This window comes from Ruditapes philippinarum, unplaced genomic scaffold, assembly GCF_026571515.1.
Source record: "Ruditapes philippinarum isolate M1 unplaced genomic scaffold, ASM2657151v2 ctg926_1_1_1_1, whole genome shotgun sequence".
Lineage (NCBI taxonomy): Eukaryota > Metazoa > Mollusca > Bivalvia > Venerida > Veneridae > Ruditapes > Ruditapes philippinarum.
The window spans coordinates 157,806-175,000 of NW_026865541.1; the positions used below are offsets into that span (position 1 = coordinate 157,806).

At 32.7% G+C, this 17,195-nt stretch overlaps 3 protein-coding genes across 4 annotated transcripts; all 3 read right to left on the reverse strand.

Annotated features, from left to right (window-relative positions):
* Window positions 1-373: 373 nt before the first annotated feature.
* LOC132729479 (keratin-associated protein 6-2-like) lies at window positions 374-2,734 on the reverse strand. The gene is made up of 4 exons (XM_060715253.1): window positions 2,617-2,734; window positions 1,549-1,943; window positions 1,193-1,303; window positions 374-567 (listed from the first exon to the last, which is right to left on the reverse strand). The coding sequence occupies exons 2-3, from the start codon at window positions 1,934-1,936 to the stop codon at window positions 1,203-1,205; spliced, it is 489 nt and encodes a 162-aa protein (XP_060571236.1). The 5' UTR covers window positions 1,937-1,943; window positions 2,617-2,734; the 3' UTR covers window positions 374-567; window positions 1,193-1,202.
* Window positions 2,735-6,087: 3,353 nt separating this feature from the next.
* Window positions 6,088-8,206, reverse strand: LOC132729478 (uncharacterized). Of its 2 annotated transcripts, none has more exons than XM_060715252.1 (4): window positions 8,180-8,206; window positions 7,220-7,614; window positions 6,895-7,001; window positions 6,088-6,276 (listed from the first exon to the last, which is right to left on the reverse strand). In XM_060715252.1, the coding sequence occupies exons 2-3, from the start codon at window positions 7,605-7,607 to the stop codon at window positions 6,901-6,903; spliced, it is 489 nt and encodes a 162-aa protein (XP_060571235.1). In that variant the 5' UTR covers window positions 7,608-7,614; window positions 8,180-8,206; the 3' UTR covers window positions 6,088-6,276; window positions 6,895-6,900. The 2 variants fall into 2 exon arrangements, with proteins under 2 accessions (XP_060571235.1, XP_060571234.1); XM_060715251.1 differs by having other exon boundaries at window positions 6,891-7,001; window positions 8,180-8,203.
* Window positions 8,207-13,769: 5,563 nt separating this feature from the next.
* LOC132729476 (uncharacterized) lies at window positions 13,770-15,677 on the reverse strand. The gene is made up of 4 exons (XM_060715249.1): window positions 15,553-15,677; window positions 14,755-15,149; window positions 14,391-14,501; window positions 13,770-13,921 (listed from the first exon to the last, which is right to left on the reverse strand). Exons 2-3 carry the CDS (start codon window positions 15,140-15,142, stop codon window positions 14,401-14,403), a joined length of 489 nt encoding a protein of 162 aa, XP_060571232.1. The 5' UTR covers window positions 15,143-15,149; window positions 15,553-15,677; the 3' UTR covers window positions 13,770-13,921; window positions 14,391-14,400.
* Between the last annotated feature and the right edge of the window lie 1,518 nt (window positions 15,678-17,195).

A 17,195-nucleotide genomic window follows, 5' to 3' on the forward strand; every position in this document is an offset into this window, starting at 1 on the left:
TTCCCCTGCATATATTTTATTTAAATTTATCAAAATGATTTACTTAATTTATTTACTGCTCATTATGTTTTATTATTTGTATCAAAATGCGAAACGAAATTTAAAACCTTTGGTGGTGAACTTATAAGGACAGATTATGGTACCATATAAAGCTATTAACCCGGTTATTAAAAATCTAAATACAGTCTAACCTGTCAACAAAAGCCACCCGAGGATAATATAAATAATGGACTTTATGGACAAGTGGTCTTTATTTGCAGGGTTATCTGTATTCAGGGTTGGTCTTTAACACATGTTTGACTGTATGTCAACTCGCCATGCTGGACTACAATGTATCAAAATACATGCTATTTGTTATTTAAGGACGAGAGTATTATATTTGTTTGTATTTGTTTTATTTTCTGTCTAACATAACAATAATAAATAACATGTACATATTAGTAGAACTGTTGCTGTCTGATCAAAATGCATCTAGGCTGTGTGGTGATAGTGGGAACATCAAAATATAACTAGACTGTGTATCAATAGAAGGACCATCTCATAACATAACATAGACTGGAGAGAACTCTGTAAAGAAAAAAATAAAACCATTTCACATGAACAATATAATAAAATACACAGGAACAATATATTTAAATACTTTATAAACCATTTAACCCGAAAAGCAAATTTTCGTTTCCACAATCATGCGACAACAAAAATTCCAATAAAATATGTAGCGAAATTTTTCGGTTTTGTTTCCCATTCGAAAATATAACTATACACAATTATACATTTATTGTGTTAAAATATAAAAGAAAATTATTTTTACGGTAGGAAAATGGTTATTAACTTCGGAAGCATTTTTGAATTAAAAACATGCAAAATACCAAATCTATTTTGGATTATATACTCGGAAACTTTTTTATTTTGATTTTTGTTGAAATTTTTTACTCATATGGAAGCGTTCAGCATTTAAATTTTTGCAAGTTCATCATATCATAAGCTGTATAACACAATCTATATGTTTAAGCAACGAAATGTTAATATTGCACAAAATCTTGATTCCTTTGATCTGGAATGATCAAAGCACTGAAAGCACAGGAAGGTTCTAAAATTACATAGTCAATATAAACATTATGATTGTCCGATGAAAATCGACGTAACAAACGTGCAGTATTACACCAACATGTATAGAAATACATATACTTACATATTATAGCTTATTTTCCAGAAACTGTTGAGTTGAGGAGAATAATCTGGTCTTGGTTGGCGCTGGTGTTGAACAATTGTGGGAGAAGGAACAACAAGAAGAACAGGGGCACTGAAAGTTTTAAGAAAGAAAGAACATGCTATAAAATGTTTGTAATTGACTATAACCAAATAAGTTAACACCTTTACTTCGAGATAAAAGACAAATATTGAAAACGGTAATCAAATTAAATCAAATTATCAATTTATTAGTGGTGCAATAAAAAATCAATAAAAAAAAACAAAAAACAAAACAAAAAAACTTAAAAACACCTTATTCTTGAACGCACTTATAAATTAATGCATATAGTTACTTACAGATGGACATTCCAAGACCTCCGGCGGCCTTTGGTGCAGCTGGGACTGGAATGTATGCAGCCTGTGCCATTCCTTTGCCGTGGCTAGATCCGTAGCCCATGCCGTAACTAGAGCCGTATCCAGCACCGTATCCACTGCCGTATCCAGCACCGTAGCTAGGACCGTATCCACTGCCGATACCTCCGCTGATATGTCCCATACCGCCAACTGAAGCACCGCCAAATGAAGCGCCACCGAACGATGCACCGCTGAATCCGTCATCATTTCCCCATCCATTGTTGTCATTTCCCCATCCATTGTTGTTGTTCCAGTTATTGAATCTGTCGTCAGCAAAGACCATTCCGACGACGGCGGTCAAAGCGACAGTGACGAAAATTGTGATCTTCATATTTATTCTGAAAATAAAAAATGGTATTCACATAATCAAACCACAATTGTTTCCTTTATATTTACTTCACTTTGCCTATTCGTTTATGAAATTCCGTTAAAATATAAATTAAAATTGATTAAAACTGAAACAACAGGCAATTTGACGCAGGGAAACATAAAATGAAACATGTTGCGTTATTTTTTCACACAAAATTTATGCAAATACCATGATGTTCGCACCATTTAACACTTTCTAAATTGAACTCGTCCAGCTTCTATTATTGGACTGACCATTATCATATTTTCGGGGGTATCAAGATGACATTGATAAAAAGTTTGGAACCTGGTTAGACTGCCCGGATGTTCAGGCTATTCTGGCTCTATACTGGTAGAAAAAACTAGCCACTATTGGTTCCAGCAGGGTTAAACAAAAATTACAGCAACGCTTATACATTTAATGGTTTTAGAAAGGCGAATGGTAAAAATGTCAAATTCGAAAATGACTCCCGATTTTGAAAATAGATACGAACGTTTATTTCTAAAATGAATTTAACGTTTAAAATTATAATTTGAATAGTTAACAAATAATCATGTTCGCATCTTATATCAATATACTGCAATATGAGTACATGTTAACAATTTAAGAAAATAATTTTTATTTGTAAATATTTCTAATTATGGGTTTTAAGATATACTTACTTGTTTTAATTTGACAATCCAGAGTAGATGTGATTTTCATTAAGGATGTTTGAAGTTTTTATAGTAAAAATAAATTTGACATCGCCTTCAGGAAGTGATATAACAGTCTACCCCTACCCTTCATAATGTCACAGGTACAGAACACGTGATTGTTGTTATAATTTTCTTTTTTTTCCCCCGTTTAAACCATTACTTTATAAATTATCATTGTTGTAGTGAAACATTTCACTGCATCAACAGTGAAAGTCGGTGTAAGGTTTGAATTTTGTTCATTCCAGTATTGAATGACAAGTTATTTTGAGTTATAATAGCTGACGCAGTAATGAAATGTAATGTAATGTAATAACAAGTTAAATTGTCAACAAATGAACATCACGTCTTTTATCATCAACACCAAGTTCATGACTTATGTAAACCAACAGTATGAAATAATAATAATATATACCTTTAACGTCTTATACATGTTAAAACTTGTATCAAATAAAGGCACCTTCAAGATCATGAGCATGCGTACTGCTTCGTTATCACTTAAAAGGGAAAGTAGCGCTCCAGTGAAGTGTGACTAAGTTAACTATCTAGTTTTTAAAAATTGAAAACAGTTATGGTTAAGATAAATTCCCTTCAAAAAAGCTGAGAGCTCTGTTGTCTTTGAGCAAATAAATTGTAAGTTTTCATGAATAGTTAAATTGTCGATAAACGTGCATGTAGCAATGGCCGTGAAGTACGCGGGGTAACGGGCTAGCGGTGTGGTGGACTGACATGGTGAACTGGGCGGGCTAGCAGTCTAGCGGGATAACAGTGTAAACTGGGCGGGATAGCAGTCTAGCGGGTAACAGTGTGAACTGGGCGGGCTAGCAGTCTAGCAGTGTGAACTGAGCTGGCTGGCGGGCCAGCGGGTAAACTCTAAAACTTAACTGATTCAACATGAAAACGTAATGATACATATCCTAGCAGTGTGAAGTGGGCGGGCTAATAGTGTAGCGGGCTAGCAGTGTGAACTGAGCGGGCTGGCGGACCAGCGGGCTAAACTTTAATACTTAATTGAATCAACATGAAAACGTTATGAAACATTTCCTAGCAGTGGGAAGTGGGCGGGCTAACAGTGTAGCGGGCTAGCAGTGTGAAATGAGCGGTCTGGCGGGCCAGCGGGATAAACTTTATTACTTAATTGAATCAACATGAAAACCTCATAATACATTTCCTAGCAGTGTAAAGTGGCCGGGCTGACGGTGTAGCGGGCTAGAAGTGTGAACTAGGCGAATGGCGGACCAGCGGATTAAACTCTAAAAATGTATCATAAGGTTTTAATGTTGATTCAATTAAGTATTAAAGTTTTTCCCGCTGGCCCGCCAGTCCGCTCATTTCGCTCAGTTCACACTGCTAGCCCGCTACACTTTACACCGCCCAGTTCACACTGCCAAGTAATGTATCATAACATTGTCATGTTGATTCAATTAAAAAATTGAAGTTTAGCCCACTGGCCCGCCATCCCGCTCAGTTCACACTGCTAGACCGCTTGACTGCTAGCCCGCCCAGTCCGCTTGACTGCTATCCCGCCCAATTCACACTGTTATCCCGCCACACCGCTTGCCCGTTACCCCGCGTACTTCACGGCCATTATGTAGCAGTCGTTTGTAGCAGACGGATTCTTGCAATTTCCCGCCCATATTTGGAAATGAACGAAATTGGGGTTTGGCTATGAATTTCTGGTCACGATTCAAGTTTGGAACTATTATACTCAAAGGCAACCGAACCTAGCCAATCAAGCGAAGTGGCTGGCACAAAAAGGTCGAAAAATAAAAAAATTGTCCCTAAGGCAAGAGAAAGTATAAAAATGGACATAAAAAAAACCTATTGCAATAATTAAAGCAATATTTATAGATATGTTTATACAATAACAACGAAGTAACTACATGAACACAGAAATACATATCAGACTGTTTTCCATTTCATCACGATTTAATAACAATAGCAACAATGTAAATATTTCAAATGATCAAAACGCTCGTACACTGTGTGGCGATTATAAAATCTCATGAAAACCGGGATGAATAATCTAAAGAAAAAAAATATCATACAGGAAAAAATTTGTTATTCAGCAAATGTGTAAATTATAAAGGCAAAATGTTGCTGTCATAATATCTTCAATTTTGCAATCACAAGTAAGAAGTATTACACATGAATGAGGGCCATCTAGCATAAAAGTGCTCGCCAATCAATATATGGACCAACGATCTAATTAACTGTTAGGTCACTTGCTACTAGGCTGAGGCGGTCACTTGACGTGACGTGAATCTGAAAATTATATTATTATTATTATTATTATTATTATTATTATTATCATTTATTTATTTATTTATTTATTTATTTATTATTATTATTATTATTATTATTATTATTATTATTATTGAAGGCCCGCATACATGTACTGCAGTTTAAGCAAAGAAGTCACATAATTTGCTGAATATTTTATTAAAAAGATATCATTTTGCTGTGGCACTATTATTGACAACAATAAATATTTTTAAAAATATTAGTTTTGTTTCATTCTAAAGTTACCTAGAACGTTTAAAATATTATATATAGGCAGCAAAATAATGAAATTAATTATTTGGCACCGGCCTTTTCCGATCACAGAATAACTTTATTTTCATATGAGCGATTCTTATCTATATTCTCTCTCAATTTATCATAATGATTTACTTTATTTGTTTATTGCTTATTATGTTTTGTGTGTTGTCTCGTTTTTTTTTGTTGTTTTTCCCCTAAATATCTTCTATCCAAATTTATCTTAATGGTTTACTTTATTTCATTATTTTTTGTCTGTTGTGTCAAAATGCTAAAAGAAATCTAAAACCTTTGGTGGGGAACTTATGAGGACAAATTATGGTACCATATAAAGCTATATAACGGGTATGTTTGTGTTTTAGTTAATTAAAATCTAAATACAGTTAAACCTGTGAATAAAGGCCACCCAAAGGAAATACAGATATAGGTATTTATAAACAAGTGGTCTTTATCTGCTATCTATATTCAGAGGTGGTATTTAACAAAGATATTTGTATGTATGTCAACTCGCCATGCTGGACTATTGAAATACATGTTCAAGACAAGTGGTCTTTATTTGCAGGGCTATATGTATTCAGAGGTGGTATTAAACAAAGATCTTTGTATGTATGTCAACTCGCCATGCTGGACTATTGAAATACATGTTCAAGACAAGTGGTCTTTATTTGCAGGGCTATCTGTATTCAGAGGTGGTATTTAACAAAGATCTTTGTATGTATGTCAACTCGCCATGCTGGCTATTGAAAACATGTTCAAGACAAGTGGTCTTTATTTGCAGGGCTATCTATATTCAGAGGTGGTCTTTAACACAGGGTTTGACAATATGTCAATTCGCCATGCTGGACTACAATGTATTAAAATACATGCTATTTGCCAATTAAAGCTTCAGAAAAGACGAGAATATTATATTTGTTTGTATTTGTTTTATTTTCTGTCTAACATAACAATAATAAATAACATGTACATATTTGTAGAACTGTTGCTGTCTGATCAAAATGCATCTAGGCTGTGTGGTGATAGTAGGAACGTCAAAATATATCTAGACTTTGTATCAATAGATGGAACATCTCAAAACATAGACTGAGGAGAACTCTGTGAAGTAAAAATAAAACCATTCACATGAACACACATGAACAATATATTGAAAAACTTATGGAGAATATAATGAAATACATTATAAACTATTTAACAGAAATCAAGTTTTCGCATTTAAAATTCCATTTAAATATGTAGGGAAATTTTTCGAACTGGTTTTAACTCCCGTCAGAAAAATTTGTATCTATAATATCCTAACAATTATACATTAATTGTGTTAAATATGGAAGAAAATTACCTTTACCACCATTTGTTACCAGGTATGAATATATGGTATGCGATATTATTTTCCATTAAAAATATGCAAAAATACAACATGTATTTTGGAATATACCCTCTATTTTGATTTTTGTCAAATTTTTTACTCATATAGAAGCGTTCAGCATTTAAATTTTTCTAAGTTTATCATATCATCAGTTGAAATTATTAAACGGCAATATGTTTGAGTAACGCTGCATTAAATCTTGCTTCCTTCGATTGGAATAATCAAAGCACTGAAAGCACTGGAATATTATATTTTACAGACAATGCAAACATTATTATCGTCACTGAAAATCGATGTAACATACTTGCAGCATTACATCTATGTGTATAAAAATACATATACTTACATACTATCGTTTATTTTCCAGAAACTGTTGAGTTGAGGAGAATAATCTGGTCTTGGTTGGCGCTGGTGTTGAACAATTGTGGCAGAAGGAACAACAAGAAGAACAGGGGCACTGAAATTTTAAAGAAGTTACAATTATAAATGCCGGTTTTAAAAGGAAATTCTTCTGTCAATTTTTAAAATAAAACGTTTTTGTCTGTTGTTCATAATCCTTTTTTATCATAATTTGTGTTATTGTGAAAATGATTTCTTTAAAATTGGTAGAATAATTTATTTTTTTGAAGTAAAGTTAAAATTATTCAAATCATTCCTACAGGTAAAGGAACTTACAGATGGACATTCCAAGACCTCCGGCGGCCTTTGGTGCAGCTGGAACTGGAATGTATGCAGCCTGTGCCATTCCTTTGCCGTAGCTAGATCCGTAGCTAGATCCGTAGCCCATACCGTATCCAGCACCGTATCCACTGCCGTATCCAGCACCGTAGCTAGGGCCGTATCCACTGCCGATACCTCCGCTGATATGTCCGATACCGCCAAGTGAAGCACCGCCAAATGAAGCGCCACCGAACGATGCACCGCCGAATCCGTCATCATTTCCCCATCCGTTGTCATCATTTCCCCATCCATTATTGTTGTTCCAGTTATTGAATCTGTCGTCGGCAAAGACCATTCCGACGACGGCGGTCAAAGCGACAGTGACAAAAATTGTGATCTTCATATTAATTCTGAAAATAAAAAATGGTATTGACATTATCAAATCATAATTGTTTCCTTTATATTTATTGTCACTCTGCCTATTCGTTAATGAAATTCCGTTAAAATATAAATTAAAACTGAAACAACAGACAATTTAAATTTGCAAACGTTTAACACTTAACTTACTAACTTTCTAAATTGGACTCGTCCAGCTTCTATTATTGATCTGACCATTATCATATTTTCGGGGGTATCAATATGAAATTGACCAGACAACAGTTTGAACCCTGGTCAGACTGCCCGGATGTGCCGGCTAGTCCGTTAAACAAAAATTACAGCAACGCTAATAATAGTTTAAGAAAGGCGAATGGTAAATATATCAAACTGGATAATGACACCCGATTTTGAAAATAGATACGAAAGATTATTTCTAAAATGAATTTGGTGTTTAAAAACATAATTTAAATATTAAATTTTATCAATTAATCGTGTTCGCATCTCTTAAAAATATATTGCTAGTTTTTATATGTTAACGAATTAAGAAAATATTTTTTTTAGTAAATAATAGTAAATATGAGTTTTAAGAGAACTTACTTGTTTTAATTTGACAATCCAGAGTAGATGTGATTTTAATTAAGGATGTTTCAAGTTTTTATAGTAAAGATAAATTTGATCACGCCTTCAGGAAGTGATATAACAGTCTACCCTACCTTTCATAATGTCGTCTGATGTACCAATCGTCACTCAAACACCGGACAAGTCCATACCCCTCAGGTAAGAAACTCTCAAGAAACTCTGGCTTGGTTAACTTTCCACCGCTACATACAGTGTATATGAAGAACCGTTGAAAAAAAGCTTTGATAAACCAAATATTAGGGAAATATCTGAAAGATATTTCATTATGTTCATCAGATGTATTTTAAAAGCATTAAAATTTCTTTCATACATTGATCAAATGGTGCACTGAAAATGGAATGGTTTTTATGCAAATGATAATTAAAAATTCAAAAATCGTTATTTTGTACTTCAGTTAAACCTGTGTTAAAAACCACCTCTGAATAAAGATAACCCTGAAGATAATGACCATCCTGCATTAATGAAATGAAATACGATCAAATAAAGACCACTTGTCCGTAAAAACAATTATTAAAAAAAAAGTAAAAATAAAATTCCAGTCCCATCGTTTAAAAATAAAACCTCGATGTAGTCTATCTAATATGTCCTGCAAAAATTTAAAACAATAGGAACATGTTCCACCTTTGATGCTACTCATTCTTGCACTTAAGGCGAGCAACCTTTTTCTACCCCAATGGCCAAATTGGATTGAATAATGCGGATTTTCCGTTTATTAAAAATACCAGTAATATAATTAAAGGATATTATGTTTCGTTGAATACGGATTTACGGAGTATATTTTCACGAAATATGCTAAAATTCCATACATGTTTTCACGAGCCGAAACGTCATCAATGATACTAAAAACAACAAAGACATCTGTGTTAAAAAACAGCAAATTTAACCGTGAAACAGAGGAATGTACAAAAAGCTTGTAGTATGACAAATACCAAAAATATTTCCACACAACATGCTGTTGAGAAAATTGTACTTTCCATTAAAGAAATTATGTTTATATACAGTAGAAACAGAACATTGGAAGCATTATAGTGTTTCATACACTGTTAGTTTAAAATAATATATAATTAAACTCCAGGTAGTTATTTTGCTCTCGCCATGTCATTCAGATGTGTGAAAATTGCTCACATAAAAAATCAATCTGCGTGGGCTCTGGCTAAATTTTACAGTACTATGTTATTACTGTGGATACGATTATAACATTCGTAATAACCACTCTAAAATTTAACAAGCTTTCCACTATTTCACTCTACCCCTCTGTAATGTGGTGGTGGTGTTGGTAGTGTACCGTCCGGAACACGGCAGCAAGCCAAATTGAATTGACCAGAGCACAGATCAGCCATTCCATTGTTCCTGGGCAGGCTGTCAAGCAGTTTACCAGTACTAGTTGCCTTCACTTCCACAAGGAACTGAAACTTCTGTACATGTCAGAGCAAAGGTACAGTGCGAATGACCGAAGAAAGGTTTTCATGATCAATCACAACGAAAATGACTGGCACAAATAAAGTTCGTAAGTTTGCAAATGCATTAATAACTTCCCGAAATATTCAAGGAAATATATATTTTTAATACATTTTCAAATATGAAAGTGAGATAACTTTGTGAAATCAAAAGTCTGAGTTATGGGGGATGATGATATGTGAATTGAACTTTTGCGTCTCAAAATAAGTTGCAAGTTTTAAAAAATCTTAAGGGATATGGACAGGGTACACTTAATTAACAACAAACATAAATCAACACATGATAAATATTGCCTAAAAAGTTACATCTTTACATTTCATTGTTTTCAAATAATAGTAAAACTTAATAAACCTAAAAAAAGAAATATGACTGTAGAAAGAAAGAAATCACAAAAAAACCATTAAATGAGTGTGTGTTTAGTTTTGTTTATACTGAGCGCCGGTTTCCCATATGTCCCAGACTATTTGCCTCGGTTACGACTCCGATCGTCAATGATCGTAGAGCCTGCAACGGAGGTCTTCTTATGCCGTCTTTCGTCGTAGATCTTCTCTAGGACCCAGTTTTTCCGATCTTTTGAACGCAGTAGACAATATAGAGGAAAGGCACCTCTTCCGGGAGCAGCAGCTCTTTGTAGAACAACACCCTTCGTCGTTGGTTAGGTCACAACAGCTAAATAACCTAACTAGGTCACCATCTGGTGTGACCTATGCCTTCCGAGTGGCGTGCACGCCGCGAAGGGAAGTCGGAAGAAGAATAAATGAACGACATCTTATAAGTATTTCATCACATCATAAATTCTAAAATGAATTTCACGCATCTCTGTTTCATAGATATATCACATATCGACCGTTATATATCTTCACGGCGCTATACTGGTACTCGTCACAATATAATAGTCAACCTTTTTGCGCGTATTTTCGAAACTTTAACTGTTAACTTCAGTATAAAACAATGTTGTCTTTGTCCTATAGGAATATTGTCAATTCTAAATGGATAACATTTGTGAAAGAAACGCTTAGTAATCTTGGTATGTTAGAATATTTTCATTTAATATTAATCACTTTAAAAATATTGTGAAGCTTAGACAAAATGATCATTTTTTTACAATATTGGCATAAACTATTGATACATCTTACTGCTTAGTGTATCGTACATATAATAATACTCATTGTTTTGAAAAATATCTAAATGTACTTAAATTTGACATAGGCAAATTTAGAACAATGAATCACTTACCAATTGAAAAAGGCAGATATTTGGTAATTGGTCATAATAATAGGCTCTGTCCTTATGTCCGTATCAAACTATTGGTAATGAATTTCGATAATTATTTGAAAGATCATACTTTAATTAAATTAGACGTAAATCTCTTCTTCCCAAGTTTTATTTTCATCCCAATAAATTTAAACTTGACAGATCAATGAATAGTTGTAATAAAAAATTCTACTAAAACTATCTTAATTTTGTAAAAACATTATCTTAAAATTTAGATAATGAACAGTTCTCATTCTCTATTCCCATTTGTTACAATGTAAAATACGTGACGTATTAAATTAAATTCAGTAGTTGAATTGAACAATATGATCTCCTATTTTTATTTATTTAGCTAGTCATAATTGTATTCTTTTATTGTGATATTAGTTGATTTTTGACTGTTATTTTCTGTTCCTTTGTTTATTATAACCAGTTGCATATGTTATGCCTTGGTTAAATAAAAATTGAAACTGAAAAGTTTGTTTATACCCCCGGAATAGCTGGAAACAAAAACAAACAAAAATAATCTTAATTCCGGTGTAAGTCATTCTGCATGTGGAACTAGGCTATACGCCACATTGAAATCATCAACACTAGTTCTGATTAAATTTAAGAACAAAATCTTAAACCATATTAACAAAAAAGCGATTGTGAAAAGTGTTGCATAAGCGCCATTTTTATTTGATTTCAAACTTTTTGCTTGCATAGTAACCATATTTCTTGAACAACAAGAATGTCTTTAAAACGATACTCGGCCGAAGTAAATCTGTTTAACCTGCAAAATTATGTTGTTTCTAAGTTTTCAAAAAAAAAAGAAATGTTGATCATTTCTTGTAGCTATTAAAAATACCCTATCCTCTATTTATCTTAAAGTGGCAAAACCATCACTTATATTTTATCATAGAGCTGTCGTTAAAATTTTATTTAAGAATGGTAAGAACTATCCTTTACATTTTATTGTAGAATGCTTAGAACTGTCCTTTTAGAATGACTAATGAGATTCGCCGACTGTAGTTTGCAATTTTTGAAATAACCAATGAAAATTTATCTTATATTCAGTCATTCCCTGTTAATTTTATAGGAAGTCAAACTGATAACCGAAAAATGTGCATTCAATTAATACTGTCATATGTATTATGAAAAGTGTTTTAATAATCGCAGGTTCCAGTTTATTGTGGATTTCAAGTCTATTTCGGTGCCAAAGCAACCAAATATCGCAACAGAGGAAGAATTGAACATAGTGTGCTTAATCTCAATACGGTCAACCGTCATTAATGCAGGTTTTAAGTTTCTTGTAAATATACATACTTTTCTCATTTAATATTTGTTACCGCCATTTTGCTTGTGGCAACGGACATTGTAAAAATGTGTATGCCTTTTGAAATAAAATCTTGAAAATCTTGAATTTTATTCCAAGAACCTTTTAATTGTGTCCAGTTGACATTAGATGTATCCCCTGTTCTTCATCCCATTGTCCATTTAATCACCTATAACACTTATAACCAACCATAAACCTCTTGTGAAAGAAATATCATCAAAGAAATGTTTTCTGTAGCCTATAATTCACATAGCCACCTAAAACCCAAATGTAAGCATGGACAGACATACAGACAGACAGACAGACAGACGTACGCAGGGCAAATCTTTCAGCCTCTCCAGGGACAGGTAGGGTACTAAAGAAAAAAGCGTTTTGACTCTTGGGAGAGTGTGTAATATTTACTAGTTACAGTACATGGGCCCGTTTGAATATCAAATCAACATCAGAATAGTTCATTCCCCATTTACAATGTATAATTCATATAAAGTATGCATTACGGAAATGAAAAATATAATGTGTGTGTGTGTGCGTGCGTGCGTGCGTGCGTGTGCGTGTGTGTGTGTGTTTTTTTTTTTTACTTTTGTAAAAGTTACTCATTGGCCATATATACTAGTAGCTGAACCGTCTCTTGCAAGAGTTATGTTCACTAACCATGGATTTTTGCCCAATACTTTGGCAAAAATAATTTGATGCAATTTCTTGTTTTTAGAATTTATTTATAAGTTTAATCCTTAAAGTGTTCAAAACATATAAATTTTTAGGCATTTGTTTACATTTAGTATGCTTTATGTTCTATGGAAATACCCCTATTTCCAGCAAAATTAGGAAAATTAACGTATTTTTGGTGTTGTAAACTAAAAATTAAAGTATCACCACAGTCAAGCCCCAACAAAATCATAACACCATTGTTTTGTTATATATCAAAGGCTTCAACTATATAAATATAAAGTTGGGGCTTGCCTGTGCTCTATTCCAAAATAAGATTTTTATCTAATATCTAAACGTCATTTTCTGACATTTATTTCATTAAATGCAAACCATTGAGCATGTATACTGCACTCAACATTATTAATTTTTGGTCCAAGTTGTTGAAATATGATTTATAACATATATTTTAATATATAATTATTAATTACTAATAACTAATAATTATTAATAACAGTTATAATGCTTTGTTTATATTTTCCTATTTCACATTTTAAGCATCTCTTGTGCTTATAATTCATAATTATATAAAACACTAACAACATGTTTGCCCTTTCTAAAGAAAAAAGATAATTATGAGCTTTTTAACTAAACCGATGAGAAAGGACGGAGTTTTTATACCAAATCTTACATGCTGAATTTGACGAACTCAAACCGTGATTAAGAAATTGTTCAGAATGGTTTAATTATTACTTATTACGGAAGTGGCCGATTGATATTTATGAAAAGCTTCAAACGCCAAGCTATGACTACTTTACGAAAATGGTTTAACCTATTCAACCATTATCAAAATGAATGTATAAATAAGTCTGATTTGGATTTTTTTTTTCAGTTTTATTTTCTGTCCAACATAACAATAATAAATAACATGTACATATTTGTAGAACTGTTGCTGTCTGATCAAAATACATCTAGGCTGTGTGGTGATAATAGGAACATCTTTATACTTAGAACCAGGTAAAATTCTGTAAAACAAATAATAGTGAAAATATTAATCAGTAAGTCCATGCCAATGCCAATAGAAGAAAAAAGTTTAAAAACTTTGATACATTTCAAGATAAACAGAAGCCAAATTTTAAATGCCTAAATATATGTTAGATATTTGTTACTATAGAAAACATAAGATAGTAGCGAAACGTTTTTGAAAGGCATATCTTATGTATACATTTGTATTTAGAAAAAAAGGAGTTCATTTCATCGTCTACCAGATCGGATATGAATTATGCAAAAAGTAACATTCAAGTTTAATCTCTAATTCACTTGTTGCTATATATCAAACACCTGTTAATACACGATCATATAAAGTGTGAAGTCTTTAAAATAAAAATAAGAAATAAATTTGCAGCAGCAGTGTATATTTATAATATAAATACTACAATTGTCCTATGTAAATTGCCGTTACAAACGTGCATTTAATTGAACATTTATACTTACTCATTATAGTTTATTTTCCAGAAACTGTTGAGTTGATGAGAACAATCTGGTCTTGGTTGGCGTTGGTGTTGAACAATTGTGGGAGAAGGAACAACAAGAAGAACAGGGGCACTGAAATTGTCAAAAGTAATATGTATATGTTGCGTACTTGTACTTACATGTTTAAATTACTAGTAAAAATCATAGATATGTTAATACATGGCTATGTGCGTTACTCAAAAAAGTGCCATGATGGCGGAATTCTGCGCAGAGAAGTAAATTGCATGCTTCAAAATTTTGAAACGGAACGTAATTAAGATTTTAAAAGAAGTGCATGCACATATATTTATTGAACAATAATTCTATCGTAATTATGAAGACTTACAGATGGACATGCCAAGACCTCCAGCGGCCTTTGGTGCAGCTGGAACTGGAATGTATGCAGCCTGTGCCATTCCTTTGCCGTAGCTAGATCCGTAGCTAGATCCGTAGCCCATACCGTATCCAGCACCGTATCCACTGCCGTATCCAGCACCGTAGCTTGGACCGTATCCACCGCCGATACCTCCGCTGATATGTCCGATACCGCCAAGTGAAGCACCGCCAAATGAAGCGCCACCGAACGATGCACCGCCGAACCCGTCATCATTTCCCCATCCGTTGTTGTCATTTCCCCATCCGTTGTTGTTGTTCCAGTTATTGAATCTTTCGTCGGCAAAGACCATTCCGACGACGGCGGTCAAAGCGACGGTGACGAAAATTGTAATCTTCATATTTATTCTGAAAATTAAAAATGATATTGATATATCTAAATATTTTTGTTGTATACATGTAAAAAAGAGCGCTTTTGAGGCATAATATTCGTTTAATATTTTACTAGATAAAATGACAATTCTGTCATTTTAATGACAATATGATAGTTTCAACTGCATTTGAATTTTTATTATATAAAAGAAAGCATTTTTTAAACGCAATTATTGATTATGTAACCTATCATATACAGTGTACTGATTTTCAAGGGAAAAATCTTTTGAATTAAATACGAAATACTATTTAGAAAAGCTAAGTGGATGTTAATGTATTTAGTCAAAATTTCATTAACATTTTTTCTGTCTCTAATTTTTTTCAATGAATTTATGAAGAATTTTTTAAAATGTGAAAATATTAATATAAAAGTACTTACGATGTTTTTAGTTTGACTATCTGGAGCAGATGTGATTTTGATTTGAGTTGTTTCAATTTTTATAGCTGATACATGATGTATCTCGTGTTCCGGAAGTGATATAACAGTCTACCCATACCCTTCACATATCCGGACATGGTGGATGGTTACAGCATAATTTGTTGTGTATTGACAGAGTTACACCTCGAGGGCATTTGAATTGAGTTTCAATTGAATTTTGAATTTCATCGCTCACCGAAAATAACCTATCTTAAAATATTATAGTTAAGGTAGATATATTGATACTTAATTTCATTTCCTCCACACGGGAGAGCATAACATATTAACAATAGGCACAACAATAATGACATCTTAAACAAACAACAATATTTGATACTTAAAACTTCTGTGAAACGATTTAATTAATCGGTGATTTCCTGGTACTTGTATATTTATATTGTATTCAATAGATGTCTCCAGTAGATAATAAACACACGTTTTATTATAAAAATGGAAAACAAGCATGGTATTTATATCAAACTTAAATCATAATATCATATTCTTTAAAGGATGTTTCTTTTATAGAGAAAATCTATTATAAGAAAAAAAAACAATGAATATAATCTGATATTATTCTAGTATGTTTTATTTACAAAAAATAACTTCTTAGCCAATCAGAGAAACGCATTTCAAAGCTATTTATAGATTACGTTCTGTGGATTGTAAATTCCTAGACACTTTGGGAAAAAGTAGGCGTTTTAAAACCTCCTTATCCTCTTTTGGTATAGTAAAATCGTTTATTCCAACCGACGCAAATATCACTCAAAGCATAAACATATACATCAAAATTTAAGAAACATCTATCTGATACCATACTGGAAAAAAACTCCAGCAAATTTGTCAGTTTTTATAGCCATAGCGGAAATTTCTGCTCGATTGGGATTTGTTTTAAAAGATGGGAAAGAAAGAAGAAACATATATATTTGCCATTGGAAGTGTACCTGGTGGTGACTCTGGGAAAAGGCATGAACTTATTTTTTATATTGTGATTAAAGTGATAAAGAAAACAAAGAATGATAGTAATTTATCAGTACATGTTTATTTTATTGAAGGCAAGTGTAATATCCAGGAAAATGCTGCAAAACCTACTTAAGTAGCTCAGCAGAATTGTTTGTTCGTAGACATTTAATTATGAATACGTACGATATACCTGTATTGTAAATTACATAGACATTCTATGTTACAAATCTTTTAAGAAACGGCCAAATAGATCTGAGAATAACAGAAATTTACTGTCTTTTTTGAAGTTTTATAAAATATTTCATCAGATGTAGCTTTACACATTTTAAAGGATATATATTCGTTAAGGAAATAAAAAAATGATATTACCGGTTATTATTAGACGCATAAGAAACAAATGGCACATAATTATTCTAGTACCTGCACATTGCAGGCCTGTAAACTTTGTCAAATTTAATTGTTTCTTTAAAGTGGTTTCATTGTCCAAAAACATAAAATTTGAATTTCTTCAAAAATTAAAACGATAATTAGCCCGAGTTAAAACGTTTAATTGGGTAATTTTTAACAATTCATATAAATACTTTTGGAAAAAACTGATTGATCAGATGATCGGAAATTTTGCACACAAGTTATCGTCTCGATTT